We start from the raw sequence: 26,679 nt of genomic DNA on the forward strand, positions 1-26,679 counted from the left end.
TTTTTTTTTTTGGTCCGTCGTGGGGCCTGAATCTGGGCCTGGGTGCTGTCCCTCAGCTCTTCAGCTCAAGGCTACCGCTCTACCACCTGAGCCACAGCACCACTTCCGGCTTTTTTCTTTTTGCTTATGTGGTGCTGAGGAATCGAACCCAGGGCCTCAGGCATGCAAGGCAAGCCCTCTACCACTGAGTCACCTTTCCAGCCCATCCCTGAGCTTTTGTGTTCAAAGCTAGCACTTTACTTGAGCTATACTTTCATTTCCAGCTTTTTTGGGTTTTTATTGGAAATAAGAGTTTTATGGGCTTTCCTGCCCAGGCTGGCTTTGAACCGTGATCCTCAGATCTCGGCCTCCTGAATAGCCAGCAGTACAAGTATGAGCCACCTGCACGTGGCCTGATTTGGCAATCTTTTCTTTAATGTCTTCTCAACCTGTTGATAATGTCCTTTAATGTATAAAGTTCTTGTGGATTTTTTTTTTTTTTTGTAGGTCATGGGGCTTGAATTCTGGGCCTAGGCACTGTCCCTCAGGTTTTAATTCAAGGCAAGCACTTTACCACTTAAGCCACAGTGCCACTTCTGGTTTTCTGATGGTTTATTGGAGATAAGAGTCTCACAAACTTTCCTGCCCAGGCTGGCTTTGAACTGTGATCCTCAGATCTCAGCCTTCTGAGTAGCTAGGATCACAGGCATAAGCCCACCAGCGCCCTGCTTAGTTCTTGTCATTTTAGTGTCAATCTCAAGCTCCTTTGTTAAATAGTAGGTCAAAAACATCTATCCCATATATTTTCTTTCAAGAGTTTCATGTTTTACTTCTTCCATTTAAATATTTGACTAATTCTGAGTTTTGTTTTGTTGATTTTCTCTCTACGTGTGTGTGTTCAAGCTAGTCCTGGGACTTGAACTCAGGGCCTGAGCACACTCTACCATTTGTGCCACAGCTCTACTTCTGGCTTCTTGGTGGTTAATTGGAGGTAAGAGTCTCATGAGCTTTCCTGCCCGATGAGTTCAGCCCCCTGGGTAGCTACAATTATAGGTGGGAACCACTAGCACCCAGCTAATTTTTTTATATAGTACAAGGAAAGACTCAAACTTCACTCTTTTTCATATGAATAACCAGTCTTACCAATACCATTTGTTGAAAAGGCAACTCCTTCATTATTAAACAATCTTGACAATCTCTTTCTTTGGGGGTTTTTGATTGCTGAGTCAAATATTTATTATAGATCAACTCAGATTTTCTACTTGTTCTTGAGTGTGGTGTAATCCATGTCCTTCTAGCAATCTGTCAATTTCCAAGGCTTTGCTTTTGAACACAGGTTACCAAAAATACATTACCATCTCTATATCTCCATCTCTTTATTGTGGTGATAATGATGCTACCGGGACTGCTACATAGCTCAGTGTATTTTAAAAAAAACTCTGCAGTGGCTAACTCAATAATCAATGGCAATCACCTCCCTTCCAATTATTCTGTTCATATTCTATTTCAACCAAGAAAACCAAACTCCACCCTAATCTAGTCCTGCCACCCATCCACCACCCAAAAACATTCCATTTTTCCACTTCACCTGTCTGACACACAAACCTTGACTCATATTTCAGTGAATTAAACCCAGCCAATGGCACCTTAAAAGAGCACACAGTCTGCCCACCTTACCTCTCCTGTGCTATATAGCCAACACACAAAGCCTTAAAATAAACAACTCCTACTTCAGAGGCTCCAGCTGGGAATCCAGAACCTTCCAGGGCCTGTCAACAGGGCCCTCCCGAGCTAGCCATAAACAAGCCCTTCCAGTATCCAGGACACAGCTCCAAGGATAGGCTCACAATCACTTCCCTGTATTGCCAGCCTTCTCTTTTCACACCCTGTCCCAACATGAACTTCTAGGCACCTGTCCTCCAAAGTGGTCCCCAAGTAACATCTCCTGAAATGCTAGAAGGGTGACATTAGAAGTCTTGAGCATTCATCACTATGTCCCACCCTAAACTGATCCCAAGACCAGTTGGGCTGCTACCACCAGACCTTCAGAAAGGAGGAACCTATGGCCACAAAGGGTCCCAGAACTGCCCCAGGCCCCAGTATAGCACAGACTCCCTCTGGGACTCCCCACACCAGGCCCTCACTCTGCCATTACCTTGATTCACTGTGATGTCCTTGGCTAAAGGAATCCATCCAAATTACTAGAAGCCCATAGCTCATCTCATAACAGTACTGCTCCCTGAAAGATACTCAGGCTTTCCTTCTGTAACCAGAGCTGGTCCTACTAGATCCTTCACCTAGCCTAGCCCTTCTAAGTCATCTCAACATTCAGTCTCAGTGTTGGCATGGCTGACATGTTAAGCTGAGTAGTGGGATGTTGAACATGGTATCCCTGGCCTTTGTCCACTCAATGCCAATAGCCCTGACCCTAGCCTTGACAGACAAAAATGTCCACATACTGCCACATACCTTCTGGAGGCAGGTTTCCCTGTAGTGCTCCTCATTCCATAGACTCACTCAGGTCTGGGGACTCATCATTGCTAGACTATGTCATTGTCCCTGCGCTTCTACTCTATTCAGGCAAGCAGAAGCTTGCCAACAGCCATGCAGGTCAGGCCCTAGGCTGGAAGGATTCACCTCCCCAGGGATGAGGGGAACCTATGTCCTTGCTATGATCACAGGCAAACCTGCTCTGGGCTCCAGCAGGGTACATGGCTGGAGCCCAGAGGGGGTCCTCCAGCCCTACAGACACACCCCAACATAGAGAGCAACTCATCCCCAACTCCAACCCAGAGGTCTGTGAAGCATCTCAACTGGCCTCTATCTCATGCCTGCAGCTCTCCATGTTTCTCATCTCAGGCTGAGAGCTTCAACCATCACACAAAAACTCTAAGGCATTGCTTGCTTTCTGGGAGGAGTGGGAGTAGGAGAGGTTCTGGTGCTAGAGCATGAAATCAGAGCCTGGGCACTGTCCATTAGCTTTTTACGCAAGGCTGATGCCCTACCACTTGAGCCAGAGCTCCACTTCTGGCTTTTTGCTTGTTAACTAGAGATAAGAGTCTCACAGATTTTCCTGCCTGAACTGGCTTTGAATCTAAATCCTTAGATATCAACTTCTTGAGTAGCTAGAATTATAAGCATGAGCCACTGGCACCCAGCTCATAGCTTGTTTTTGTTTTTTTCCTTGTTTTGGTTTGTGTGTGTGTGTGTGTGTGTGTGTGTGCGCGCGCGCGCGCGCGCGCACGCACGCATTTTTAATTTACGTGTGTGCATGTGTGTGTTCACACTGGTCCTGTACCTGAGCTCTTTTGCTTCAGGCTAATGCATTACCACTTGAAATATATCTCTACTGCTGGTTTTTTGGGTAGTTTTAATTGGAGATTAGAGTCCTCACCTGGGCTGGCTTCCAACCATAATTCTCAGATTTTGGCCTCCTGAGTAGTTAGGATTACAGGCATGATCCACTAGCATCCAGCTGATTTTTATTTTTGGTGATACTCGGGTATGAACTCAGGCCTCATGCTTGCTAGACAGATCCTTCCACTTAAGCCACACACTCCATTTTGGTTTGTTTTGCTTTAGTTATTTTTTTCAGGTTGGGCCTCACATTTTTGCTTAGGTCCAGCCTTAGACAATGATATGCAAACCACCATTCCCACTCTTACAAGCTTTCTGCCTAGAACCATAATAACTATGGTGCCTAACCCTAGTGCTGTCTTTTCTGTTTTTCAATAAGGTCAGCTATACCTTTAAAATACAGTCCATTAAAAAACAAAAATACAGTCCAGAGCTACTCAAGAAGCTGAAATTGAGGTAAGGGTGGTCTCAACCAATAGCTAGTCACGTGCTATGCATCTATCGTCTGAACTATTCAGGAGGCTAAGACTGGGAGAATCACAATTCAAGGATAGCCCGGAGTGTGCATGTGGAATTCATGAGACCCCCATCCTCAACTGACAGCTGAGTATGGTGGTTCATGTCTATCATCCCAGCTATTGGAAGAAGCATAAATAGAAGTATCACTGTTGAGGCCTGACCCAAGTAGTACCTACCAAGCACAAAGCCTTGTATTCAAACTCTAATACTTCAAATACAATCACAATGACACTCTCCTTCTCCAGACCAGTCTCACACTAATGGTACCTCTGCTCAATCTGTAACCTTTTCCTTACTCAAAAAGAAGCCTGAGGGGCTAGGAAGGTGGCTCAGTGGTAGAGTGCTTGCCTTGCATGCATGAGGCCCTGGGTTCAATTCCTCAGCACCACATAAGCAGAAAAAGCCGGAAGGCTATGGCTCAAGTGGTAGAGCACTAGTCTTGAGCTGAAGAGCTGAGGGGCAGTGGTCAGACCCAGAGTTCAGGCCCCATGACCAGCAAAAAAAAAAAAAAAAGCCTGAGTCACTCAACAAATTGTCAGCAAGTGCTATTACATCCCTGCTCCAAGGTTCAAAGCTTCCACTGATCTGGGAAAAGACACAAACTCCTGAGATAGAGCTCACCTACCTCTATACCTTATTCCCACTAACCTCCAAAGTGTATGGCCCCAGGTTCAGTGCTACGTCTTCTGTCACCACATCCCTAGGGGTTCAGTGGTAGTCTTTACCGTCCATTAACACATTCCTAGAAGCCAGATTCTGAGTTAGGCTTCTAAAGAAGCCTAACTAAGCCTTTTGTGCAAGTTAAAGTAAGGCCAAGAAGAACTCATCCCCAAGTGGGTCCTTTCCAGGGTTAATGAGCCTATTAGTACCAGGACCAAAAGAATCAACTTGTGCTACAGCATGGATCCAAGTCAGGAACTAACAGGAAATGTAAGGTTCTGAGATGAGCTAGCAAAATGCCATCACTTACCAGAAAGGAACAAAGGAAGATGAAGGACACGAAGTAAAAGTAGGCAAAGTCACTTCCACACTCACTGGCGTTGGCATATGGGTCGCAGGCCCGGTTGGCTAGACAAGACAGCATGATTTCGTGCCAGGCCTCCCCTGTGGCGCTTCTGAGAAGAAGGGCGAGAGCTGTGAGCACACAAAGGAAGGCACAGAGGGGGCTCCAGCAACACCTAGAACTCTGGCCAGGCCGGAACATGACAGCTAAGCACTAGGGAACACTACCTCTGGTGCCCTCTCTCTTCTGTGTCCCACCTAGGTATCAGGTGGGTTCGTTCTTCATTGGACACTAACGGATACAGCACTAGGCTTGAAAAGTAACTAGTTGAACTGGAGGCCAGCACCATGGTGATATTGCACCCACAAATCCCTGGCTCATGTCCCCATCATCCTGCATCACAAACTGTGGCTCAGCTTCTCCGCATTCAAGCCATACAGCCTGGCATCACCATTGCCTGTACATCAACATCCTGTCCACAGCTCACATACCTTCAAGGCTGTAGCGGGCTCCCTCTCTCTGCCTTCCTGACCTGCTCTGACAGGGCCTCACTGACCTTCCCCCTCCTGACCTGCTCTGACAGGGCCTCACTGACCTTCCCCCTCCTGACCTGCTCTGACAGGGCCTCACTGACCTTCCCCCTCCTGACCTGCTGAGGGCCTAACAACTTCCATCTAGCTCCACCAAACAGAAGCCCAGCAGACCCATGGGGTGCAGGTCAGTCTTGTCATTTCACTTCTCCCCTCTCTCATCAGAAAAGGCAAAATTTGCACACATAACCCTGGCTCCAGAGGCGTGAACTATGCTCTTTTCCGAACCTTACACCCTAGGCCCTCTCTCAGCCTAACTCTCCCACTAGCCTCTGGTCTTCAAACAGCTTGCAGACCCATCCTACCCTCTGCATCCCCCCTGGGACTTTATGCTCCTGTGTGGCCAGCCCACGTGGAACAGGGCCACCGCCTGCTGATGACATCAGGTCGGGGGCTCCTTCAGGCCCCGGCCTGACTGTGATGCAGACCTCAGGGCAACACCACATGTTTGCCCCAAATTTTTGTGGCATGAGGTGAAGCATTGCTAAATGAAGAAATAATATGAACCTAACAGCTGAAGACCAGGGAAACAACACATTTTCAGAAAATGTATGTCTGAAAGTAACTGCTCTATGCAGAAACAAGAGTCGTGGGCCACACTATGGCTTGAGCAGAATCATTTTCCCTGCCTAGCAAGTGCAAAGCTCTGAGTTCAAACCCAATACAACACACACTCAAAATACAGAGTATACCAAACATAGGGCTGGAAGTGTAAGCGAAGTGGTAAGAGTGCCCACTCAGCACAAAGCTTTGAGTTCAAACTTCAGTATGAAAGGGAAAGAAAGGAAAGAAGGAACAGAGGAAGGAAGGATTGAAGTAAGAAAGATGTGCTCTATAGGCAGCTTGGCAAAGTGGGTCTGAGTCCCCATTTACCCCCCTCCCAGGTAACTCCATAAGCCTGAGGTGGTCTACAGGCCAGGTGTGGAGGGGTGGGGTACCTAGGGCTCGCCTTGCAAGAGCCTGATGCCCTTTCTAAAGGAATAAATATGGTGACACATCAAGGAACTTCAAAGCATGGTCCATGAATCAGACTACATTGTGGATCTCTATTTTCCTCTGTTCTAGGATCATGGGTGGGGCCTGGGAAGGTGGCTCAGTGGTAGAGCGCTTGCCTTGCATGCCTGAGGTCCTGGGTTCGATTCCCCAGCACCACACAAGCAAAAAGAAAGAAAGCCAGAAGTGGCGCTGTGGCTCAAGTGGTAGAGTGCTAGCCTTGAGCTGAAGAGTTGAGGGACAGCACCAAGGCCCAGAGTTCATGCCCCATGACCGGACCCCCCCCCAAAAAAAAAGAAATAGGATCATGGGTGGAAAAATAAAGACTAAGCTAGGCATTGGTAGCTCACACCTGTAATCCTAGCTACACAGGAAATGGAGATATGAGGATCCTGGTTTGAAGCCAGCCTAGGCAGAAAAGCCCATGAGACTCTTATCTCTAATTAGCCACCAAAAACCCAGAAGTCAAGCTGTGGCTCAAGTGGAAGAGTGCTAGCCTTAAGCTTAAAAAAAAGCTCAGGGATAGTGGCCAGGCCCTGAATGCAAGCCCCAAGACCAGCCCAAAAACAAAGAGAAAGAAAGCAAGAAAGCAGGGCTGGGAAAGTGGCTCAGTGGTAGAGTGCTTGCCTTGCACGCATGAGGCCCTGGGTTTGATTCCTCAGCACTACATTAGCAGAAAAAGCCAGAAGTGGCACTGTAGCTCAAGTGGTAGAGCACTCATCTTGAGCTGAAGAGCTGAGGGACAGCACCCAGGCCCAGAGTTCAGGCCCCACAACCACAAAAGAAAAAAGGAAGGAAGGAAAGAAAGAAAGAACTGGGAGGGAGGGAAAGAAGGAGGGAGGGAGGGAGGGATGAAGAGAGGGAGGGTAGGAAGGAAGGAAGGAAGGAAGGAGGGAAGGAAGGAAGGAAGGAGGGAAGACAAAGGAGGCAGGGAAATACAAACATTCCTCCCTCTTGTCCGCACATTCAACTCTCAGACCAGAAAGGTGGATGTCCAGTCTACAGTGCATGACCAAGCCCGGGGATGGAAGCTAGTGCTGAGCTTTCTCCTGAGTGTACCTCTGCAGAGGGGCAGCGTTCTGGAGGCCCCACAGCTTGCTGAGGACTTGCCCTTGCCCTTACATTGTACCTGTTGTCCTGCTGGCTGTATCCTGGAACCTGGGGATGACAGAGGGCAGAGTGTGGAGGCACACACTAGTGTGAGATCACTCATCTCAGCCAGTTTAGTTCTTCAGGACAGGGAGTAGCCACAAGCTCTGTCAACAGCAGTTGCCACTGCTATCTGGCTTTTCCCTCGCCCAACAATCCCAATGAGAACATGGAAAGCTTGAGGCCACCACATTAAAAGAGAACCTGCCAGGCACCTCCTATCCTCCCAGACTGCAGCCTTCCTGGACACATTTTGATTGTCACCAGGAAGCATAAATAATGAAACGGAGGCCAGCCTGACCCAGGGAGCCTAGGTTCTTTCCCTTAGAGGCTTCTTTCCTGTCTGTTCTGGGGCCAGAGAAGACATAAAGAGTACTTTGGAAAGGATGAGCAGAGAAGGGAAGAAATGGAGGGGAACCATCATGATCTGGAGACTGGAAGGGAGCAGCCCCCATCGATGGCATCCACCTTCCTCCATCCTAACAGCGGACAGTCTGTGTTGACATACCTGAACAACAGCATCAAAGCTTGTAGGAACGTCCGGAAGTTGTTATGCCGGTTGATGCTGGTGTCATCATCAAGGGCAATGTTCCCAAAGACCTGAGATGAAGAACAGTAGAGTGTGGACACTGCTGGCCCTAAGCTATGGTTAGCAGACTACAGGCAGGCAAGACAGGGTGCAGGTGGCAATGTGGGGAACCCCACAAAGGACAAGCGTTGACAGGAGCCAATGTGGTTTTCAGCTCAGGCAACCTCTACTAGCAGAACACACCCACAGCTTGGAACATGGAGCTCCAGCTCTGAGCTGCTCACAGACCCCAGTGCGAGCGACCAGGCCAAATGAGCCAAGCACTACCCTCTGTGTGACAGGAAGCATTCAAGTCACTCTTATCAACAACTCCGAAGCAGTCATTACCTTGGCATTACCTTGTGATATATCATAACCTCTGTGTAAATAACACAGTGGGCTTTCTATCCATTCTAAATTATTTCCTTCAGTGTAAGAAATGCAAATGAATCAAGAGCCATACTTGGCCTAAAGTCTTGAATCAAGCTGAAAATTTGTAATCTATCACATTCCCACAAAGAGCCATGTTATACATACTCTTGTTTATCAGCTGACCAAAGCAATATTATATATGTGTGTGTATGTATGTGTTGTTATGGTTTTAAATAACATCTCAAAAATGTCTGAATCTGCCAGGTGTTGGTGGCTCACACCTGTAGTCCTAGCTACTCAGGAGACTGAGATCTGAGGATCACAGTACAAAGCCAGCCCACACAGGAAACTCCATGAGACTCTTGTCTCCAATAAATCACTCAGAAAACCAGAAGTGGTGCTGTGGCTCAAGTGGTAGAGCGCTCACTTTGAGCTGAAGAGTTGAGGGATAGTGCCCAGGCCCAGAGTTCAAGCCCCATGACCGACAAAAATAAAATAAAAATGTTTAAATCAAGAGAACTTTTCTGTCAGCAATAAAAGTATTAGGAAACAACTAAACATTAAAACCTGGAACCTTCCATCACAAACTAAAACATAGTACCTCTCCTACTGCCTCTGTCGGGAAGTGGCCAAGGTTTATTGGTTCTTTATATCTTTTAAGTAACTTTCCCAAAAGTTGACACAATATTCTTTACCAAAATCAAGAAAATGTAAGCAATGATGAGTGCAGTGACCTGATGGACCCTGCCCCTGCTCTCAGGCAGGGCTTCAAGGGCATATGACCTCCTAGAAAGACAGGGAGGGCTGCCCTTCAGAGTGGCTTCAGGCCAAGAAAATGGTCTAATATTAGGCCACTTGACACCATGCATCAATGCCCCAATGCCTAACCCAACATGTGCCTCAGCCCCTAAGAACAGTGCAGTACAGCTTAATGGGGAGGTGGGGGAAGCCTGAGGGCTGGACTTCAGAAGCCCCATTTTGTGGGATGTCTATGTCCTCCTCTAGAGAGAGGTATTGCTGAGGATTAAGTTCACTCAACGCTTACACCAGGATCTGGCTCACAGCCAACATTCGATATATCAACTTACTATGATCATTTAATGACTGCACCAGACCCTTATGCCCCAGTGCATAAGAGCCCCATATTCAACCCCATCTGGGACGACGGCACCCACCTGCATGCCGATGATGGCGTAGATGAAGAACAGCATGGCAATGAGAAGACACACGTAGGGCAGCGCCTGCAGATACACAGGCACATCAGCTCCAGAGCATCTGCAGCCACACAGATCTCAGCCCAGCCCAGCCCCACCCCACTGAGCCCTCAACCAAGTGACTGGCTGTGCTTCTCCATCTATGAATTGGGGCCATAAAACTTACCTCAGCGTTTCTGTGGGCATTAACAAGACAATCTACGTAACTCCCAAAACATCTTTATAAACTGTAATAGGACAAGTGCCAACCACTTACACAACCTGCCCCCACTCAGCCAACCAGAGGAGGGGCCGCCTGGCAGGGGCCAGAGGAGCCTGGTGAAAGAAGCAAAGCAGAAGCCACCAAGTGTAGATGCTAAGGCGCCCACCCACCTTGAAGGACTGAACGAAGGTCCACAGCAAAATGCGGATGGTGTAGCCCTGCCGGAGCAACTTGATGAGCCGTGCAGCTCTGAAGAGGCGAAGGAAGCTCAGGTTGATGAAGTTATTCTGCAAAGAAGGGAGATTGTTCTCTGACCTCCAAAAGTGCAGGCAAGCTGCTTCTACCCCCACACAACCCCTCCCCAAGTCTCTGTGAACCCCCAAAGAAAAGTGGCTAAAAATAAATCAAAATAGTCATTGTTTCATAGTGTAAGCAACAAGTGGCCACCAGAAAACCTTCCAAAAGAAAAGCTTGTCCTTGCAAGTTATTTTTCTTGCAACAAATCAGAGAAAATTCCTCTACTTTAGGACTACCATCACTCCCAACATGTGAGAGACAAAGTCTTTTCGAAGCAGCTCCCTGCTGCCAGGTGGTCCCAGGAGATGACCTATAAGCCTCCGCTTCTTATAGGACAAGTACAAGCTCTCCAGGTGCTGGGCATGAGGACTTCCTCTCCTGTAGGACCCCTGCCTGGGTCTAGGGAAGCCCCTGCCTGGGACCCTGGCTGGCCTTCTCTGGGGCTGTTCCAGGTCTTATCTGCCATTCACAGAAGGGACAGGTATGGTTGTCCTGCTGTTCTTAGTACAGAAACCACCTGTCCAGCCCACAGTCCATAGGTCTCTGCTCTAGAGAACTCAGGATGCCTACTGATGCTCTCTCAATCCAAGGGCTTAAAACCAAGCACAAAGGTGAAGTGATAAATCTAAGGCTCCATAGTTTACCTGGAAGTGAGGCTTCCCCAGGCCCCAGGTAACTTGAATTATTAGGAAGCCCTTCTCAGGGGATCTGGATCTAAGAACATGTCCAGGCATAGGTGGCTGTATTTGTGAAGCCCAGTGCTTTCTGACTCTTTGCACGCAGTCTGAGAACAGCTTCCTACCATTTTGCATTTTCAAATATGCAAGAATCTCAGGCTTAAACATGTTTGTGTTGTCAGATTCACTCACCAAATAAAGAGGAAAGAGAATACAGATGTAGGGTGAGAGCAGAGCAGGAAAGCGCATGCATGCACAGAGGCCCTGGAAACCTGGGAAGACATCTCAAGGCCATGTGACTTAGCTGGGTGAGGCATTTAGTGGAGGGCTGGGTGTCACTCCTAACCTCCAAGGACAGTGACCCAACTAATACATTAAGGGTCACTGATGTTCTGTCCACAGCTTCCACTCTCAGGGACAGGTTTTGTGGTTCCCACCAGCAGGATTTCTGTGATATCTTGCAGAGATTGATTCTCGGGCAGGGTGTTGGAACCCTGGAAGTGACCAATTTTGAACAATACGCAGAAAGGTCAATGGACAGAGGGACCCAATCATGTCCAAATCAGCAAGGAGGCAGAAATTGGCCTTAGGACAGGGCATGTGTATGGCTAATTCCTGCAGCTCTCTAACCTGGTTGGGCCAACGAAGGATGCTGTCTGTGGTAAGACAGACCACTCTTGGCCCTGAGCACACATAGATGAGCCCACAAAACTAGGCACTGTGTATGGGGTACAATGTTGTGTCCGACGTAATGACAGAGTAAGGTGGGGAACAAGGGCCTTGCCCCCACTGTGAAACCACCTTGTTCCAGGGACTATTATAATATACACTTGTCCCACCTCCCAAAGCAGTCTGCACTCAGACAGCTGAAACTGATAAGACTCCATGAAAATTGGGGGGGGGAATAAAGGCTCCCTCCTAAGAAAGAGGGCATAGACAACCACTGGGTAGATGAAAAGGCATTATAAAGAACAGCAGCTCACTTTATGAGCAAATGCAAAACCCAGCCATGGTCCCCTCTGCTTTTGTTGAGGCCAGGCTCCCATGCCCCCTCCCAGGTTTCTTCTTCTGGGCTCAGTACAGTACTGGGGAGAGGGTGAGGGTGGCAATACACAGGCAGCCCTAGGCTGTTGTGAAGACAGATGACAATAACATCCACAGATGCCCAAGCACAGGGGGACAGACCAGGTGCCACCATGCCAGTCACATGCAGGGTGGCAGGGGACAGCAAGCACACGGCTGTACACCATGCACTGTCACCTCTGACCTCAGCCAGTATCTTGGACATGCCTGCCCAGTCTATCCAGGACCCATGGCTTCTGCTGCACAGGAAGTAGCTGCATTGACTTCCAGGCTGTCCTGTCCTTGCTGGCATCTCACTGAGTCATAGGCAACCCTAATGTGAGGGTGGATTACCTCAAAGAGACAGCTGTCCCTAACCTTTGTATCATCAATTTCCTCGCCCACATCCTGAGAGACATCAAAAATACCCATGCTCAGGCGACAAAGGAATACTTGACTTAGAAGTATGCTGAGTGCTGTGCGACAACCCTTCACAAGTATAGATGCCCACCCGAGACCATGCTCCTAGTCCTCAGCCAACGCAAGTTTTCTCCTGAATGTACGTGGGCATTCAGCCTAGACCTATGGACATCTACTAGTCATGTGCTATACCTGGGGATGAGGTCTTGAATTCCTAAACAAACTACTTTTTTTTTCTTTTTTGTCAGTCTCATGGGGCTTGAATCTGGGTCTGGGTGCTGTCCCTGAGCTCTTCAACTCTACCACTTGAGACACAGCACCACTTCTGGTTTTCTGGTGGTTAATTGGAGATAAGAGTCTTACAGACTTTCCTGCCTTGGCTGGCTTTGAACCGCAATCCTCAGATCTCAGCCTCCTGAGTAGCTAGGATTACAGGCGTGAAGCACTGGTGCCTGGCAACAAACTGCTTTTTTGCTTTCATTCTAATGGGGCTGATGGATTAAGGAGAAAAAAAAAGTGTGTATACGAATATATCACTGCATCAAGTGATCATCTGTGTTATGAGATGGAGGACAAGGAACAGGTGAGCAGGAAGGGTTGCCTGGACTTAGCTGAAGCTTATGCAGACAAAACATCCTGCGCATTTCGTCAGCACTGATTATGGTCTTCTTGCCATTCTATCTAAACAACTATGTTTGACAAACATTTATCCTTTACAACAGGAATCCCAAATATCTGCTCCTGTAAATGAATTTCCATAGCCACAGATGAAGCTAAGTTTCTGGAAAACACCCTTCCTCTCCTCTCTAACTTCCTGAATACCTAGAAGACCTGCACTTTGTAGTGCACTGCATAAGAGCGCTGGATCAGTGATACACAAATGGTATAGATGAAGAGTCCTGCCTTCTGATATACAGGGCACAGACCCCTCCTTCTACTCAAGCTCTGCCCAACAACCATGTAAATCACAGAATCCAATCTCAAAACACTCCCCTAGGCCTCACACTTGATCCACTTAAGACAGGGCTTGTGCAGGAAAGAAAGGTTAGACAGAGGTCTTTACCAGAGACTACCTGGGCAAAGATGGGCTTTCTCTCTGTGTTAGCAGGTTTACAGCAGAGGGAAAGAGACTGTGCAACAGAAACCACAGGCTCTCAGGAACCAAAACCAATCTCATCCTACAAAGCCTCTCAAGCTGGGCTCAGTCTGGGCATCACCCACATCAAGAACCCCACCTCCTATCTTGATAGGTCCCCAAATTCAAACAGCTCCTAGGTGCCCCTAAGAAGCCCTTGTTGGACCCTGGAAGCTGGGAAGAGAGCACAGAGGCCAGAAGTGAGTGCAACAGAATACAGCTCATATCAGAGGATAGTGGCAGGAGTCCCGGAAACAAGAAATGAGGATCAGAGCAGGCAGAGCAAGTAAGAACTGTTTAAAAGTCATGAAACCAACCGTTTCCTATATATGATGTTTTCATGGATGGGTATTGGCATATTATTTACAAATTGGGGTGGTTTGAGCAGCAGGTGCGCAACATACAGACGGAGACATGAGTTTTCGCAGTGTATGTTGGTTGAATGGCGTGAGTCAGCAGGTAAGTTAAGGTAAATCAAGAACAAAAACAGAAAACAAAAGAGAAAATGAGTCATCAACACAAGCAAAAACTCAAATTCTGAATACTTAGCTAAAAATTTTAAGGTTTTGTAAATGGCATATATTTTCTTAAAATGTATCAATTCAGAGTTTATTTTTGAAATCCATAGGTTATGCAGACAGAGTGACATTCATTTGCATTCTTATTTGTAATGCAAATCCAAAGATGATTCACAAACACTTATTTTTTTTTTTTTATTTCTAGGCAAAGAAATCAATGTCAGTTTAAACACGGGTGGAGACCTTTCCCTAGGGACCCTTGCTACTAAGACCATTGCTCTATTTTGATTTTTAGGTTGGGGATGAGAACTGACACTCATATTTTTGCCTAAGAAAAAAAAGTGCATTAGCAAAGAAAACATATGAGGTGGCTCCAAATGAAAAACAAACAAACAAATAACAACACCAACCCACATGATGAACTCCATCTTTTCTCTTCTAGGCAGATCATAATAGATGTCTTGTCGCTAACGGTTTAAATGCTCAGCTTTCAAACAATCCTATTTCCCCCTACCCCTACTGTGCACCAAGGCTGAAGTGGCTGCCAGTGAGTACTTGCTTCAAGTCAGGCCCGACACCTTGCTTCAGTTTCAAGCTGCCCTGGCTAACCATGCAGAAGTGAAGGGGAAGAATGCCAGGTTGTTTTGGCTGCTGCCTCTGCCTGAAGCCCATCTCTACAGCCCTAACTGTACCCCTCCTCTTATGCCCTTAGCAGTCAGGAGTCTAGACCCCTCTCTTGGAAAAGAGACATACACATGCAAACAGCCCACAAAGTTATATTTCTACTACAAATCTGATGTTTGAATCACTCTGTCTGGGTGAGTAAACATCCCTGTTTCCACAACGTGATCTGGCCTGCAATACGGACTAACATTTCTGGGAGAGCACTAACAACCTGGGAGAGATCACAATATCAGATGCTGATAGAACAAAACAGCCTTGGCTTCTCTGTCTAAATGGACGAGTTCAGATTTTCTTCCTGTAATGCTCACATCATTAACACTGCACAACCAAAAAATAAGTATGAAAAACAGTAAGACAAATACCAGTATATTCATCACCCAGCTTAAAAAGCAGAGCATCACCATTACTTCTGAAGTCCTTCCAGTACCCTCCCTGGTCTCTGGATGTAGCAACATCCTTAATTCTCGTCACTAAGTCCTTGATCTTATGGTTTTATCATAAACTTGTAAGACATGTTGTATGATTGTCTATTCTTAATCTTTGCAATAGTAGCTTGTCCAAAACCTCTTTTGACTTGATTCTGACAGTGAACACTATCTGAAAAGCATTCATACTAATGTGGATGTCAAATTTGTATTTGCACTGTTGTTTTCACTGTATTAATATACTGATTGACACATTCTATTGCTAACAGATATCATTTAGTTATCTCAGTGTTGCTTACCATGATGAATAAAACCTCCAGAAACATCCAAGTAAGATGCTGACTTGGAAGTATGAACATCAACTTCTCTAGCTACAACTCAACTTCTCTAGAGATGTTGTACCAGTCAAGATACCCCCTATGTGGCAATGTTTTGGGCAACCCCCATTTCTGTCAATATTTGGAACTGTTAGACTGGCCTCATCCTAACAATATCTCTGGCTACAAATGCAGTAGAGCATCTTGTCCTATATAAATTGGCAGTGTATGCTTTCTATTCAGTAAAACATCCAATCTTCCCTTCTGCTCATTTGGTTTTTTTTTTTTTGGGGGGGGGAGGGGTTGTACTAGGGCAACAACTCAGGGCCTTGCATCCGTGCTCAGTTTTTTTGCTCATGGTCCCACCTCCACCTGTTTTTTGTTTTGTTTTGGTTTTTTTTGCTGGTTAATTGGAGGTAAGAGTCTCTCGGACTTTCTGGCTAGGGCTAGCTTCAAACTGAGATCTTCAGATCTCAGTCTTCTGAGTAGTTAGAATTAGACATGATCCACCAGTGCCCAACTTCATGTTGTGTTTTTATTGACTCACAGAAGAGACGTGTATGTTCTAGACAATAACTTTGGCCAAACCCTCCCTGTCTCACTTTCTGCATGCCTTTGTAGCCTCTTCAGCTATTTCCTGTGGTGTAGATAGAAAAGCCATGTCGAAACTTGCACTTGAGCACAATCCCACGAAAACATTGCCTGAGGCCCTCAGCCCAAAAACATAGGTGCTAGCATACATGCACTCCAAGGACCTAGTCAGTCTGTGGGTTGACCCTTGATGCAGACCTTAACCCCACACAGTGCAGAAGTAAAAATCCCATAGCTGCCTTCCCTCAGCAGAGACATCTGAGGGAAACCTACCCTATCTCAAACGCACTTGGGGACAAGTCAAGTCCATATACATCCTGACTTGGCTCAAGATGTGGCATTTCTCATCCTCATCCTATCCCCAACTACTTCCCAGTTTTTCTTAAGAAACAGCTTCTTAATTTCAATGTCTGTTCCTAGAGATGAGATTTTTCTGCTATTTGTTTCCAAATTAACATGTTGCACTCAAGAAATGTTGCTTTATGATTCAAATTCTTGGAAATCTGTTGAAATGAGTTAATGTCCTAGCACTGGTCAATTTTAGTTATAATCCGGGCATAATGTGTTTGATCAGAATATCTCCAGATGAAGAGATACACACATGCTTTCATATGCCATATCCATACAATTTATTTTTAATTATTACTAGATTTTGTATATATTGTTGAAAACATACACATTAGACATTGGCTGTTACCATCAAGTTCCAGGTAATCCTAGAAGACCTTTCTCTCTAAGAAGGACATCTACCAACACAACACCTGACCCCAGATCCACCTCTGGAGAGGAGGCCACCAACACAGTCAGGGCCCAAGTACATGCTGATGGGAGGACCCTTGAGAAGAGTCACTTTGGAGTGACTGAGCAGGACAGGAAATGTTACTTACCGCAATTTCTGTTACTAAAATATCAGTGATACTTCCCAACACGGTAACAAAGTCGAATACATTCCAGGCATCTCTGAAGTAGTTCTACAGAAAAAGAGGGCAGTCAGTGCTGTGGACTGACAAGGTCTCAGCTAGGCAAGGAGCTGTGGGTGCTGGCTCCCAACAAGAAGGGGGAGAGGTAATAGATGCTCAATACAAGTCTAGTGACAACCAGGTGCCAGGGCCAAGCATTCAGATACCTCCACCCGGACAGATGCAAACCTGAGCCATGTGTCCAGAGAGGAGAGTTCTGGACCTGCCAACCAGGACTGAGGCTGGAGCAGGACTCAGGCAGCTGAGAGTGTCAAAGCAGCCTTCCCCTAGAGCCTCATGGGGTTGTGTTGGGGGTTTGGGGGATTTCTGACTCCAAATTGTGAGGCCCCAACCTTTCCCAATAAAGGGGGACTCCAAATGAAGATCACCAAAAGGCACGGAGTTCGGTGAGGCACATACCAGCACCCCAAAGGCGATGATTTTCAGCACACATTCCATAGAGAACATAGACGTGAACACGATGTTCAGGCATTTCAGCATCAGCTCATACTCATAAGGTGCGTCGTAGAACTGCCCGGGGAATAAGCACTGTTGTCCAAGGGCACAACACCCCAAACACCCTACCTGGGCCCACTATGGGTCCCTATGCACACAGAACACGTGCAGAGCTCCATATTTGCCCATACCTAGGATATTTCTCCCTGTTCTTCCTGAACCTGCTTTTCCCAGACCTTCTTATTGCCTCAGCCACAGACAAAAGAAGGCAGAATATCCCACAGGCATTCTGTGCTGGCCAGGACACGAGACTACTACAGCTTTGGAATGTGCCAGCAAGAAGGAGGATAGCCGTCTAGACCCAGCCTCGGAACTGGACCTACCCATCAGCAGGTGCCAGTCCCTCACCATGGTGGGACCCACATACCTTCATCATCAGCACTACTGTGTTGAGGGCTATCATTGCCATGATGAAGTACTCGAAAGGAGGCGAGACCACAAACGTCCATGTCTTATACTGGAACGACTGCTTGTTTTGGGGCATGTACCGTGTCAGGGGCTTGGCGCTGATGGCAAAGTCAATGCAAGCCCTCTGCATGGGGAGAAGGAGCACCATCAATTTAGGGTGGGCCAATCCCACAGTGCCCACTGTACCTGGTACCATCTAACTACCCTCTCTCAGGGAGCCAACGGTAGAAGGCAAAGAGGCAGCAGGACATCTTCTAAGTAGGCTCCACAGGGCAAATGTGGTCGCCATCTACAGAAGAAAGGAGACTTTGCCTGTGCAGCCCATGAGCAATGCCTGCGCAGAAAGGAAGCTTACTGGTCCCGCCCACAGAGCCAATCCCAAAAGCCCATGGTACCTCTACCTACCTCATTCTTCTCTAGGCTGCACTCAGACATCACTTTGTCCCCCTGCTCCTGGAAGGTGATGATAATCAAGGCTACAAAGATGTTGACAAAGAAGAAGGGGAAGACAACGAAGTAGACCACGTAGAAGATGGACAGCTCCATGCGGAACCCAGGGCTTGGTCCTTGTTCCTCATAGGTGGCATCAACAGAATGTTTCAACACCCTGCCCAAGAGGAGAGCAAGCATTTAGAGAGCTTCCCAGGTAGCTCAGGGCCTGAACTGCAGGGCTATCATAGGGGTATGCTCTATGCCTGGGTCCCACCATGCTGAGGGAAGGAAGGCCAAGCTCAGGGCACCCTGCTCTGTCTGGCCTAACCAGCCACAACAAGCAGAACAGACACTCACAAGGGCCACCCCTCTCCTGTGGACACCGTGAACAGCGTCAACAGGGCCCAGAGTACATTGTCATAGTGGAAGTCATATTTCTTCCATTGTCTTGGTTGGGCTTCCACTTCCTCTTTTTCATAATCCAAGTACTGACCCCTGAGAATGAGAACATTGGAGAAGACAAAGGTTAAAGATAAAAGAGTCCAAATACACTCATGTATCTTTGGGCAGTAGATTTTTTAAAAGAGTACTAATACCATTCTATGTGGAAAGAATAGGCTCTTTTTAACAGATGGTGCCAGCATAAGCAAATTTCTAGTCATTCTGGATACAGAAGAATAAACCTAGACTTCTCCTCCTTCCATATATAAATACAACCCAAAATGGACAAAAGACCTAAATATAGATGCTAAAACTGTTATAAAAGCCATTAAAAGGGATGGGAGGGGAAAACTGGGGGAGTGTGAGGGAAAGGGTGACATTGTCCAAAAAGAAATGTCCTCCTTGCCTGACTTATGTAACTGTAACCCTTCTGTAAATCACCTTTATAATAACAATAAAAAATTATTCCCCATAGCCAAGATATGAAATCAACCCAGAGGCCCCTCAGTGGAACAATGGGTCAAGGAAATGTGGTACATATACACAATGGAATGCTATGCTTCAATCAGAAAGAATGATATTGCCCCATTCATAAGGAAATGGAAAGACTTGGGGGGAAAATATATTAAGTGAAGTAAGCCAGAGCCAAAGAAACATAGGTTGAACAGTTTCCCTCATCTTTAGTAGTTAAAATCTGTAAGTAAACATAATGGATAGTAAAAGACAAAAAAGTACACTTGGACATGATAAATTGAACAAGATAAACTAAACATTCACACAGTAAGACCAAAGGAGGATATTCTTAGGAGAGAATCACAAAGGCTCAATAACTTTGTGCATATAATCATATCAAATGAGGCTTATTGAAATGAACTCCAAGAAATGGAAATATTAAAGGGGTTTTTTTTGCTTGTTTGTTTTTGTCAGTCGTGGGTCTTGAACTCTGGACCTGGGTGCTTCCCTGAGCTCTTCAGCTCAAGGCTAGTGCTCTACCACTTGAGCCACAGTGACACTTCTGGTTCTCTGGTGGTTAATTGGAGATAAGTGTCTCATGAATGTTCCTGCCCAGGCTGGCTTTGAACTGTGATCCGTAGATCTCAGCCTCATGAGTAGCTAGAATTACAGGTGGAGGCACTGGTGCCCTGCTAATATTAGGGGTTTTACATTTCAATTTTTGTGGGTTTTTTTCTGTTTTTCCCCCTTTTGTAGCTGTTTTTTTTTATTTCTTTACCTTGTATTTAAGTTTATCCAATTTGGGGAGAGGACGGGGAAGCACAGAAATGGTGTGACAAAGGGTAAACTAATTCAGCAGTGTTTAAAATGAACTGAACAACTTATGGGAGAGGGAGATCAGGAGGGGAAAAAAACTGGGAGGGAAGAGGTGACACTGTTCAAGAAGAAGTGTACTCATTACCTGACTTAAGTTAACTGCAACCTCTCTGTACATTACCTTAACAATCATTTTCTTTGGGGTGGGGTCTGGTCGTGGGGCCTGAACTCTGGGCCTGGGCACTGTCACTCAGCTCTTCAGCTCAAGGTTAGTGCTCTACCACTTGAGCCACAGCACCACTTCTGGCTTTTTTTCTTTTTCTTATGTGGTGCTGAGGAGTCGAACCCAGGACTGCACTGAGCCACCTTCCCAGCCCAACAATAATTTTTTAATTGAAGAAAAACTAAAAAAGAAATGTACTCTTTACTCAACTTATGTAACTGTAACCTGCCTGCACATCACCTGTATAGTAACAATTTAAAATTTTTAAAGCCATTAAAAAACTATAAAAGAGGGAAGGGGTAGGTTGAAAGTGATGGGGGAGAATGTTGAAAGGAGCAACAATGATCAAGATGCCGTGTATTGATAAAAGTGCTTTGTTAAATTTCAACTCCTTTGTACAACTATTGAAAGATAACTTTAAAAAAAAAATAAAACCTCATGGGCAGAATCTTGATTATCCACTTCCCTATAAGCATTCTGGACACCTCTACGTTCTTCTTATAGGTTTCTTGGCCTTCTCTAGCTTAACTTTTCAAATTTTTCCAAATTTTTGTCACAAATCAGTTCCAAAGTCTTCTGAACCACATCATTAGGTAATCAGAGCAATGACTCCGCCTCCCTGGTCCCATCTGTGACAAATGCTCAAGACAAGCAACTCAAAGGAGGAAAGACTCATTTGGCTTCTAGCTTCAGAGGCTTAAGTCCACCACGCAGGGAGGGCAGAGCAGAGCAGAGCACAGAAGCTCACCTCATGGTTCTGTGGAAGCAGAGAAAGACAGAATGCCTACACTAGTCAGCATTCTATTGTAATACATCCTTTAGATCTCCAGCATAGTGGATGGTGCCATCCACATTCAAGGCAGGTCTTCCTGCCTTGAGAATTAATCCACTCTGGAAACCCCCTCACAGAAACACCCAGAAATGGTGCTTCTCATACAGTCAGAATTAACACTGCTGAGAGGTTAGATTAAAAAGGAATTTAAAAGACCACCTAACCAGGGATGGTGACACATATCCATTAATATCAGCACTTAGGAAGCTGAGGCAGGAGGATTTCAAGTTGGAGGCAAGCCTTGGTGGACTATATGAATACAAATGCCAGCCTGGGCCACACAGAAACACCCTTTTCTTAACAATAAAAGACATCACTGATTGAGCAAAAATGCACCCCACAAAAAAAGACATTTATCCTCAAATCAATGGGCAAAAATGTCAACTAACACATGAGAGAATTTCTTCAAATTAAGCAGAAAATCAGACAATCTATACAAGACAATGAGCAAAAGAACCTGAATAGACACTGCCCATCTTAATGGTCAGTCCAGCCAGAGAAGTGGCTCAACCTCACTGGCTATCAGAGGCAGGGAACGTAAGAGTAGACAAGAGTGCAGGCAGCGGACGCTCTCACCCATAATGGTGAGGAACCACTTGATATAAAGTGCTTGGTAGCATCACTAAAGATGGACAAGGCATAGCCTGCGACACCCTCCTGGAGAAAACCTCCTAGAAATGTGCCCCTCGGACACTCACAGTAGCAATGTTCAGACCTGTGTGAGAACCATCCAAATGCCCACCCACCATGAAGCTATATGACACCCACACAACCAGAGACAATGGGAACTTCACTATGGGAAGGAATTGTCCACACAACCTTGCTCAGTGTGTACACAACCTAACCCTTCATTGCCTAGCTCCCCGCAGAGGGCACCTCTCCTGTCTTGAGTTTAAGTCCAAGCCCAAGAAGATCTGCAACACCCTGAGGACAAGTCCTCTGAACTGTCCAACCTAGACCTTTGTCTACAGTTTAAAGAGCTCCCTGCAATATCCTGAGCTCCTTGGGTGTCTGAAGGCATGAGAGGCCTAGCGGATTCCTTGGAGCCTAGGTCCTCTTTGTGGAGGACATGCTACAGACCTTTGGCATAACTCTGGAGACAGGAGGCACCTTCCCCTCTCTTCTGTAGCATGAGCACATCTGAACCAGGCTACCTAGCTTCATACTGCAAGGGCATCTCCCAGCCCCACCTGGTCCTGAGGGAACAGAGGTGTGTTCTGCATCCTGGAGCTTACCTGCAGTCCCTCTCCAGCTCCTTAGATTCATCAGTGCAGTAGAAAAACTTCCCTTTGAAGAGCTGTACTGCAATGACGGCAAATATGAACATAAAGAGCATGTAGACAATGAGGATGTTGAGGACATTCTTCAGGGAATTCACCACACAGTCAAACACAGCCTGCAAAGGAGGAGGGGGCAGAGCTGTGAAGAAAGAGGAGCACCAGGGAAGGGTCATGAGGAATGACAGGGTACTATAAGGAGAGACACAATCACAACAGAGGAGAGGGGACAGAAGGAGGAGAGCTACTATGGCCAAATAGAGCCCTGAGGGAAGGAGGGAGCTGTGAAGGAGGAGAGCCAAAGGGAGAAGCAGGGGGTCAGGAAAGGGTATGGAGGGGATTGGAAGAGGGAACAGGGTAGGGCAACTACAGACTTAGAACCTCAGAACCACTGAGACCCAGGCCCTCGGGGACATTTTAGGGTTCTGTAAGACCCTCAGGCCTGTGGCCACATAACATACTACTGCCAGCTGCCCTGACAAAATAAGGGACACTGTCTTTCTCTGATGACAGGGGTCACCCTAGCCTGGTGAGTAAGCAAGAGGTATAACATGCAGGTAAACTGGACTTGCAGTTAAGCCATGGAAAGGACCCAGAAGGGAGCAGGTCTGGGCAGTTTAAATGTGGCAGCCTCCTGCCCTACCTCTGCCTTATTCCTGCCCAGCAGCGGTAATGTGGTACAGACTGAGGACAGAGCAATGGAACCACAGCCCGAGGACCACAGGACAGGGATGTTGGGCAAGTTCTGAAGTCTCAAGGTGTTTGTTTGTCTGGTTCCATGGATACCAAGTCCTGGGCTTTTTCTCAGGTTCTTCTCTACCCTACGCAACCAGTGCTGCTCTCAGAGCCAAGCAGGCGCTTCTTAGGCCACCCTGCAGACACACATCCATTTCTGGAGATGCTAGTTGGTAGATTCCAGACGCCAACATCAGTGTGTATCAAAGCAGCTGTGTTCCCATGTGCGGTACCCCTCCCTGCAGTACACAGTACCCTGCCCCAGGAACAAGTCCTGCCTGGGCCAAGGGCCTCTGTGCTTCCCAGGTTCCTTCCTCAACCAGCCTCTCACACAGGGGTTCTAAGCTAACTTTTTTCTAATTCCCACTTTGCCTAAGCTGCTAATATAAGAATGTCCAAGCTGTTAATACCCAACTGCAAAAAAATTGGAGGATTACATGAGTTAAGGTATAGAAAACAACTCGTATATGGCACAGGCTCAGTAATGACCAGACTGGGTTTTCATTCTTCCTCAGCTATGCCCAGAGGACCCAGCTAAGCAACTACTTCTGGATCCCCTCACTTCCAGTATCCACCCTCCCACCCCTGTCCTCTGTGGCAGCCCCTTCCTCCCTCTTCTTCAGCTGTTGAGGAAAGCTCAACAGCCCTGTCTGGTAATCTGAACTAAAGAAGAGGGGTCTTACAGTACACTGCTGGAAACAAACTTCCTTGAGGGAAGGGGCTTAGCACTAAGTAGGCATAACTCCCTCCAACAGGTGGGCAATTTGAAGAGATACAGGCAAATACACATACATACTCATGCACACACATATACACACTCAGGCACCATTGCAGGTGCACAAACACATGTTCCCACAGGCATGGCACACTTCTCAAGCTCTAACTCCAGGCTCCAACCTTGAGCTTAGGCAGTCGTTTAATGGTCTTGAGGGGTCGCAGGACACGCAGCACTCTCAGAGACTTGATGGTGTTGATGTCTTTCCCTTTGGATCCTCTAGAAGAGAGAAGCTGCTGATATCGCCAGGCAGGATGCATGGGTGTGCCCAGCATCCTAGGCACAAGGTACAGGGGGTCTGGCTCACGCTGCCCTGTGCATTTTGCTTCAGGCTACAGGGTAGAGAACCCAGTACAGAAAAGTCTCCTCCTAGGGCTTCCTGGGCTGGACCTAATCTGAGGACAGTGGTAAGGGTAGGACCAGGGTCAGGCCAGGACCAGGGCAGCACACCTGGTACATAAGGACAACTGAGTTCCCAAATGTAAAAAGACCACACTACACTGCCAGACCTGGTAGTTATTCCCATCTCTCCCTGGAGGTCCAAAACCAGCTTCCAACAACAAAGAAGAATGAGGGGCCAGCAAAGTCTATATCCCTGGAATGCAAGAAAGACTTCTCCAGGAAGTAGAAGAAGAGCTGCTGTCCAACTTTTCATTTAAGGCATTTGCCTGAATTCTACCCTACAGAGCTGCCTGTCCTCAGGTACCCAGCACCCTACAGGTAACATAAAACTGGCTGACATGAAGAGGAGAAGGTAAGAGACAAAGACACACAAAACAAAGACAATGACACAGGCAGGGGTGAGTAGGTGGAGGGAAATAGCCCCAGAGAAGCAAAGACATACCAAGATGGTCAAGAAAGCAGCAGATCCCAGGTGTCATGGCTCAAGCCTGTAATCCTAGCTACTTGGGAGGCAGAGATTGGGGGATCAATCTCTGAAGCCAGAGGCCTCTGATTTGCCTGAGGCCAGACCAGGCAAAAAGGAAGTGGCATACTCCATCTTTTCACAATTAGGCACAATGGTGCACTCCTGTCAACCCCAGCAACCCAGAGAAACACAGGTAGGAGAATGATACCCCAGGCCATCCAGGCATAAAATGACTATACCTCACAAATAACCAGTGAATACAAAAAGGAGCTGGAGACATGGCTCAACTGGTAAAGCACCTGCCTACCAATGAGGGCCAGATTTCAAGCCCTACTGCTGAAGTAAGGAGGAAACAAACAGGAAAATTCACGTGAAGGTGGGAGACAGGAAATCAGGTAAAGAAAATTCAGGTACCAGTTGGGCTGGGATGTAGCTCAGTGGCAAAGCAACATCCTGGGTTCGATCCCCAGTAACAAAAAATAAAAAAAAAAATACGGTTAAAGAAAATTCAGGTACCAGAGCAAGCTTAGAAGTGCAGGATGAGAGGCCTCCACTTATCAGTCAAGAGCCCAGAAATTAGCAGATTCCAACACTGCTGTCAGTCAACACCTGTCAGTCAGGGGCCCAGGAATTTGCAGTAGAAATTAGCTATTGGCCCCAGTTAAGGCCAACAGTGCAAGGAGGCCTCCTGTTGAGGAGGCCATTCATTGACTCGGTGAGACTCAGGACTAGTGAGTGGCACTCACTCATACAGGGAATCTTACCCCTGCCTTTCCACAGTTCACTTTCCGCCCACATCTCTGGGCCAGACCTGTATGTGGAGTTGTCATATATCTGATGGCCTCCTTTGGACTCCAGCAAAGCTTTAGGCTCAGCAGGGAGCAACAGCTCAGGCTTTTCAGGGGAAGTTGAACCCCAACCCTTCCGTCTCCCCAACAACATGTTGTAGAATCAGATCACACTGTCTCAGAGGTGGGAATAGTAGCAATGCCTGTGATCTAGCACTCAGGAGGCAAAAGTTCAGTCTGATTCAAAAAACAAGACAAGGAAGTGGTGCCGTGGCTCAAGTGGTAGAGCGCTAGCCTTGAGCTGAAGAGCTGAGGGACAGCGCCCAGGCCCAGAGTTCAAGTCCCATGACCAACAAAACAAAAACAAAACAAAAAAACCCACAACAATAGCAGCAACAACAAAGACTGCCCTTGAAACACTGAGCTTGCTCTGCCCATAGTTCTCCCCCAGTACCAAGAAAAGGGCTAGGTACTGGCAAAGCGGGGGAGGGGCTTGGGAGAGGTCTCCCTCTCCCTTTGTTCCCTTGGCTTGCTTGCGTTGTACCACACGATTGGATGGCACCTTTCTCATCCTCCTACCTGGGGCCAGTGCTCCAAGGGTCCTTTACAACACTCTGGCTAAGTTCTTACCTCCTTCATCACAGAAAGAAGGTCTATTAAGACACCAAGAGGAGTGGCAGGGCCTGAGAAAAAGCCTCCTTTCCAGAAAGGAGCCACATAGAAAAACACCTCAGTATGTCCTGCATCCTAGGCCATGATCCGGCCCCACCCAGAACCCTTACTGCCCCCACTGCAAGCTGGTATCTCAGCCGGCAGCACTCACCTAAGACAACCTGCTCACTAGAAGCCTCTTCACCAAGAGCTGACCAAGCCCAGCCCCAGCCCCCAACCCCTAATCATGTCCGGAACAGTGGCTGGGGATGGCTAGGGACCATGCAGCCCGGATGGGGTGGAGGTGGATGAGCAGGCATGAAGCCATGATGACCAGCCAGAGGCCATGGGTGTGCCATGATGTCAGGCAGTATGAGAGGAAGGGGAGGCATTACCCCATGAAGCTCCTACCGAGAGTCCAGCAACAGGAAGA

At 47.1% G+C, this 26,679-nt stretch overlaps 1 protein-coding gene across 1 annotated transcript in view; it reads right to left on the reverse strand.

Annotated features, from left to right (window-relative positions):
- Positions 1 to 26,679, reverse strand: part of Cacna1b (calcium channel, voltage-dependent, N type, alpha 1B subunit) — a 181,386-nt gene that overhangs the window by 29,690 nt on the left and 125,017 nt on the right. Inside the window, exons 25-36 of the mRNA XM_013029324.1 lie at positions 24,062 to 24,158; positions 22,388 to 22,548; positions 18,745 to 18,882; positions 18,361 to 18,562; positions 17,915 to 18,079; positions 17,452 to 17,562; positions 16,960 to 17,043; positions 13,855 to 13,860; positions 10,117 to 10,233; positions 9,706 to 9,771; positions 8,099 to 8,190; positions 4,826 to 4,970 (exon numbers count right to left, since the gene is read on the reverse strand). Coding sequence (XP_012884778.1) covers positions 4,826 to 4,970; positions 8,099 to 8,190; positions 9,706 to 9,771; positions 10,117 to 10,233; positions 13,855 to 13,860; positions 16,960 to 17,043; positions 17,452 to 17,562; positions 17,915 to 18,079; positions 18,361 to 18,562; positions 18,745 to 18,882; positions 22,388 to 22,548; positions 24,062 to 24,158 — 1,384 coding nt within the window. The remainder of the gene's footprint in view (positions 1 to 4,825; positions 4,971 to 8,098; positions 8,191 to 9,705; positions 9,772 to 10,116; positions 10,234 to 13,854; positions 13,861 to 16,959; positions 17,044 to 17,451; positions 17,563 to 17,914; positions 18,080 to 18,360; positions 18,563 to 18,744; positions 18,883 to 22,387; positions 22,549 to 24,061; positions 24,159 to 26,679) is intronic.

This window comes from Dipodomys ordii, unplaced genomic scaffold (assembly GCF_000151885.1).
Source record: "Dipodomys ordii isolate 6190 unplaced genomic scaffold, Dord_2.0 Scaffold118, whole genome shotgun sequence".
NCBI classification, from domain to species: domain Eukaryota; kingdom Metazoa; phylum Chordata; class Mammalia; order Rodentia; family Heteromyidae; genus Dipodomys; species Dipodomys ordii.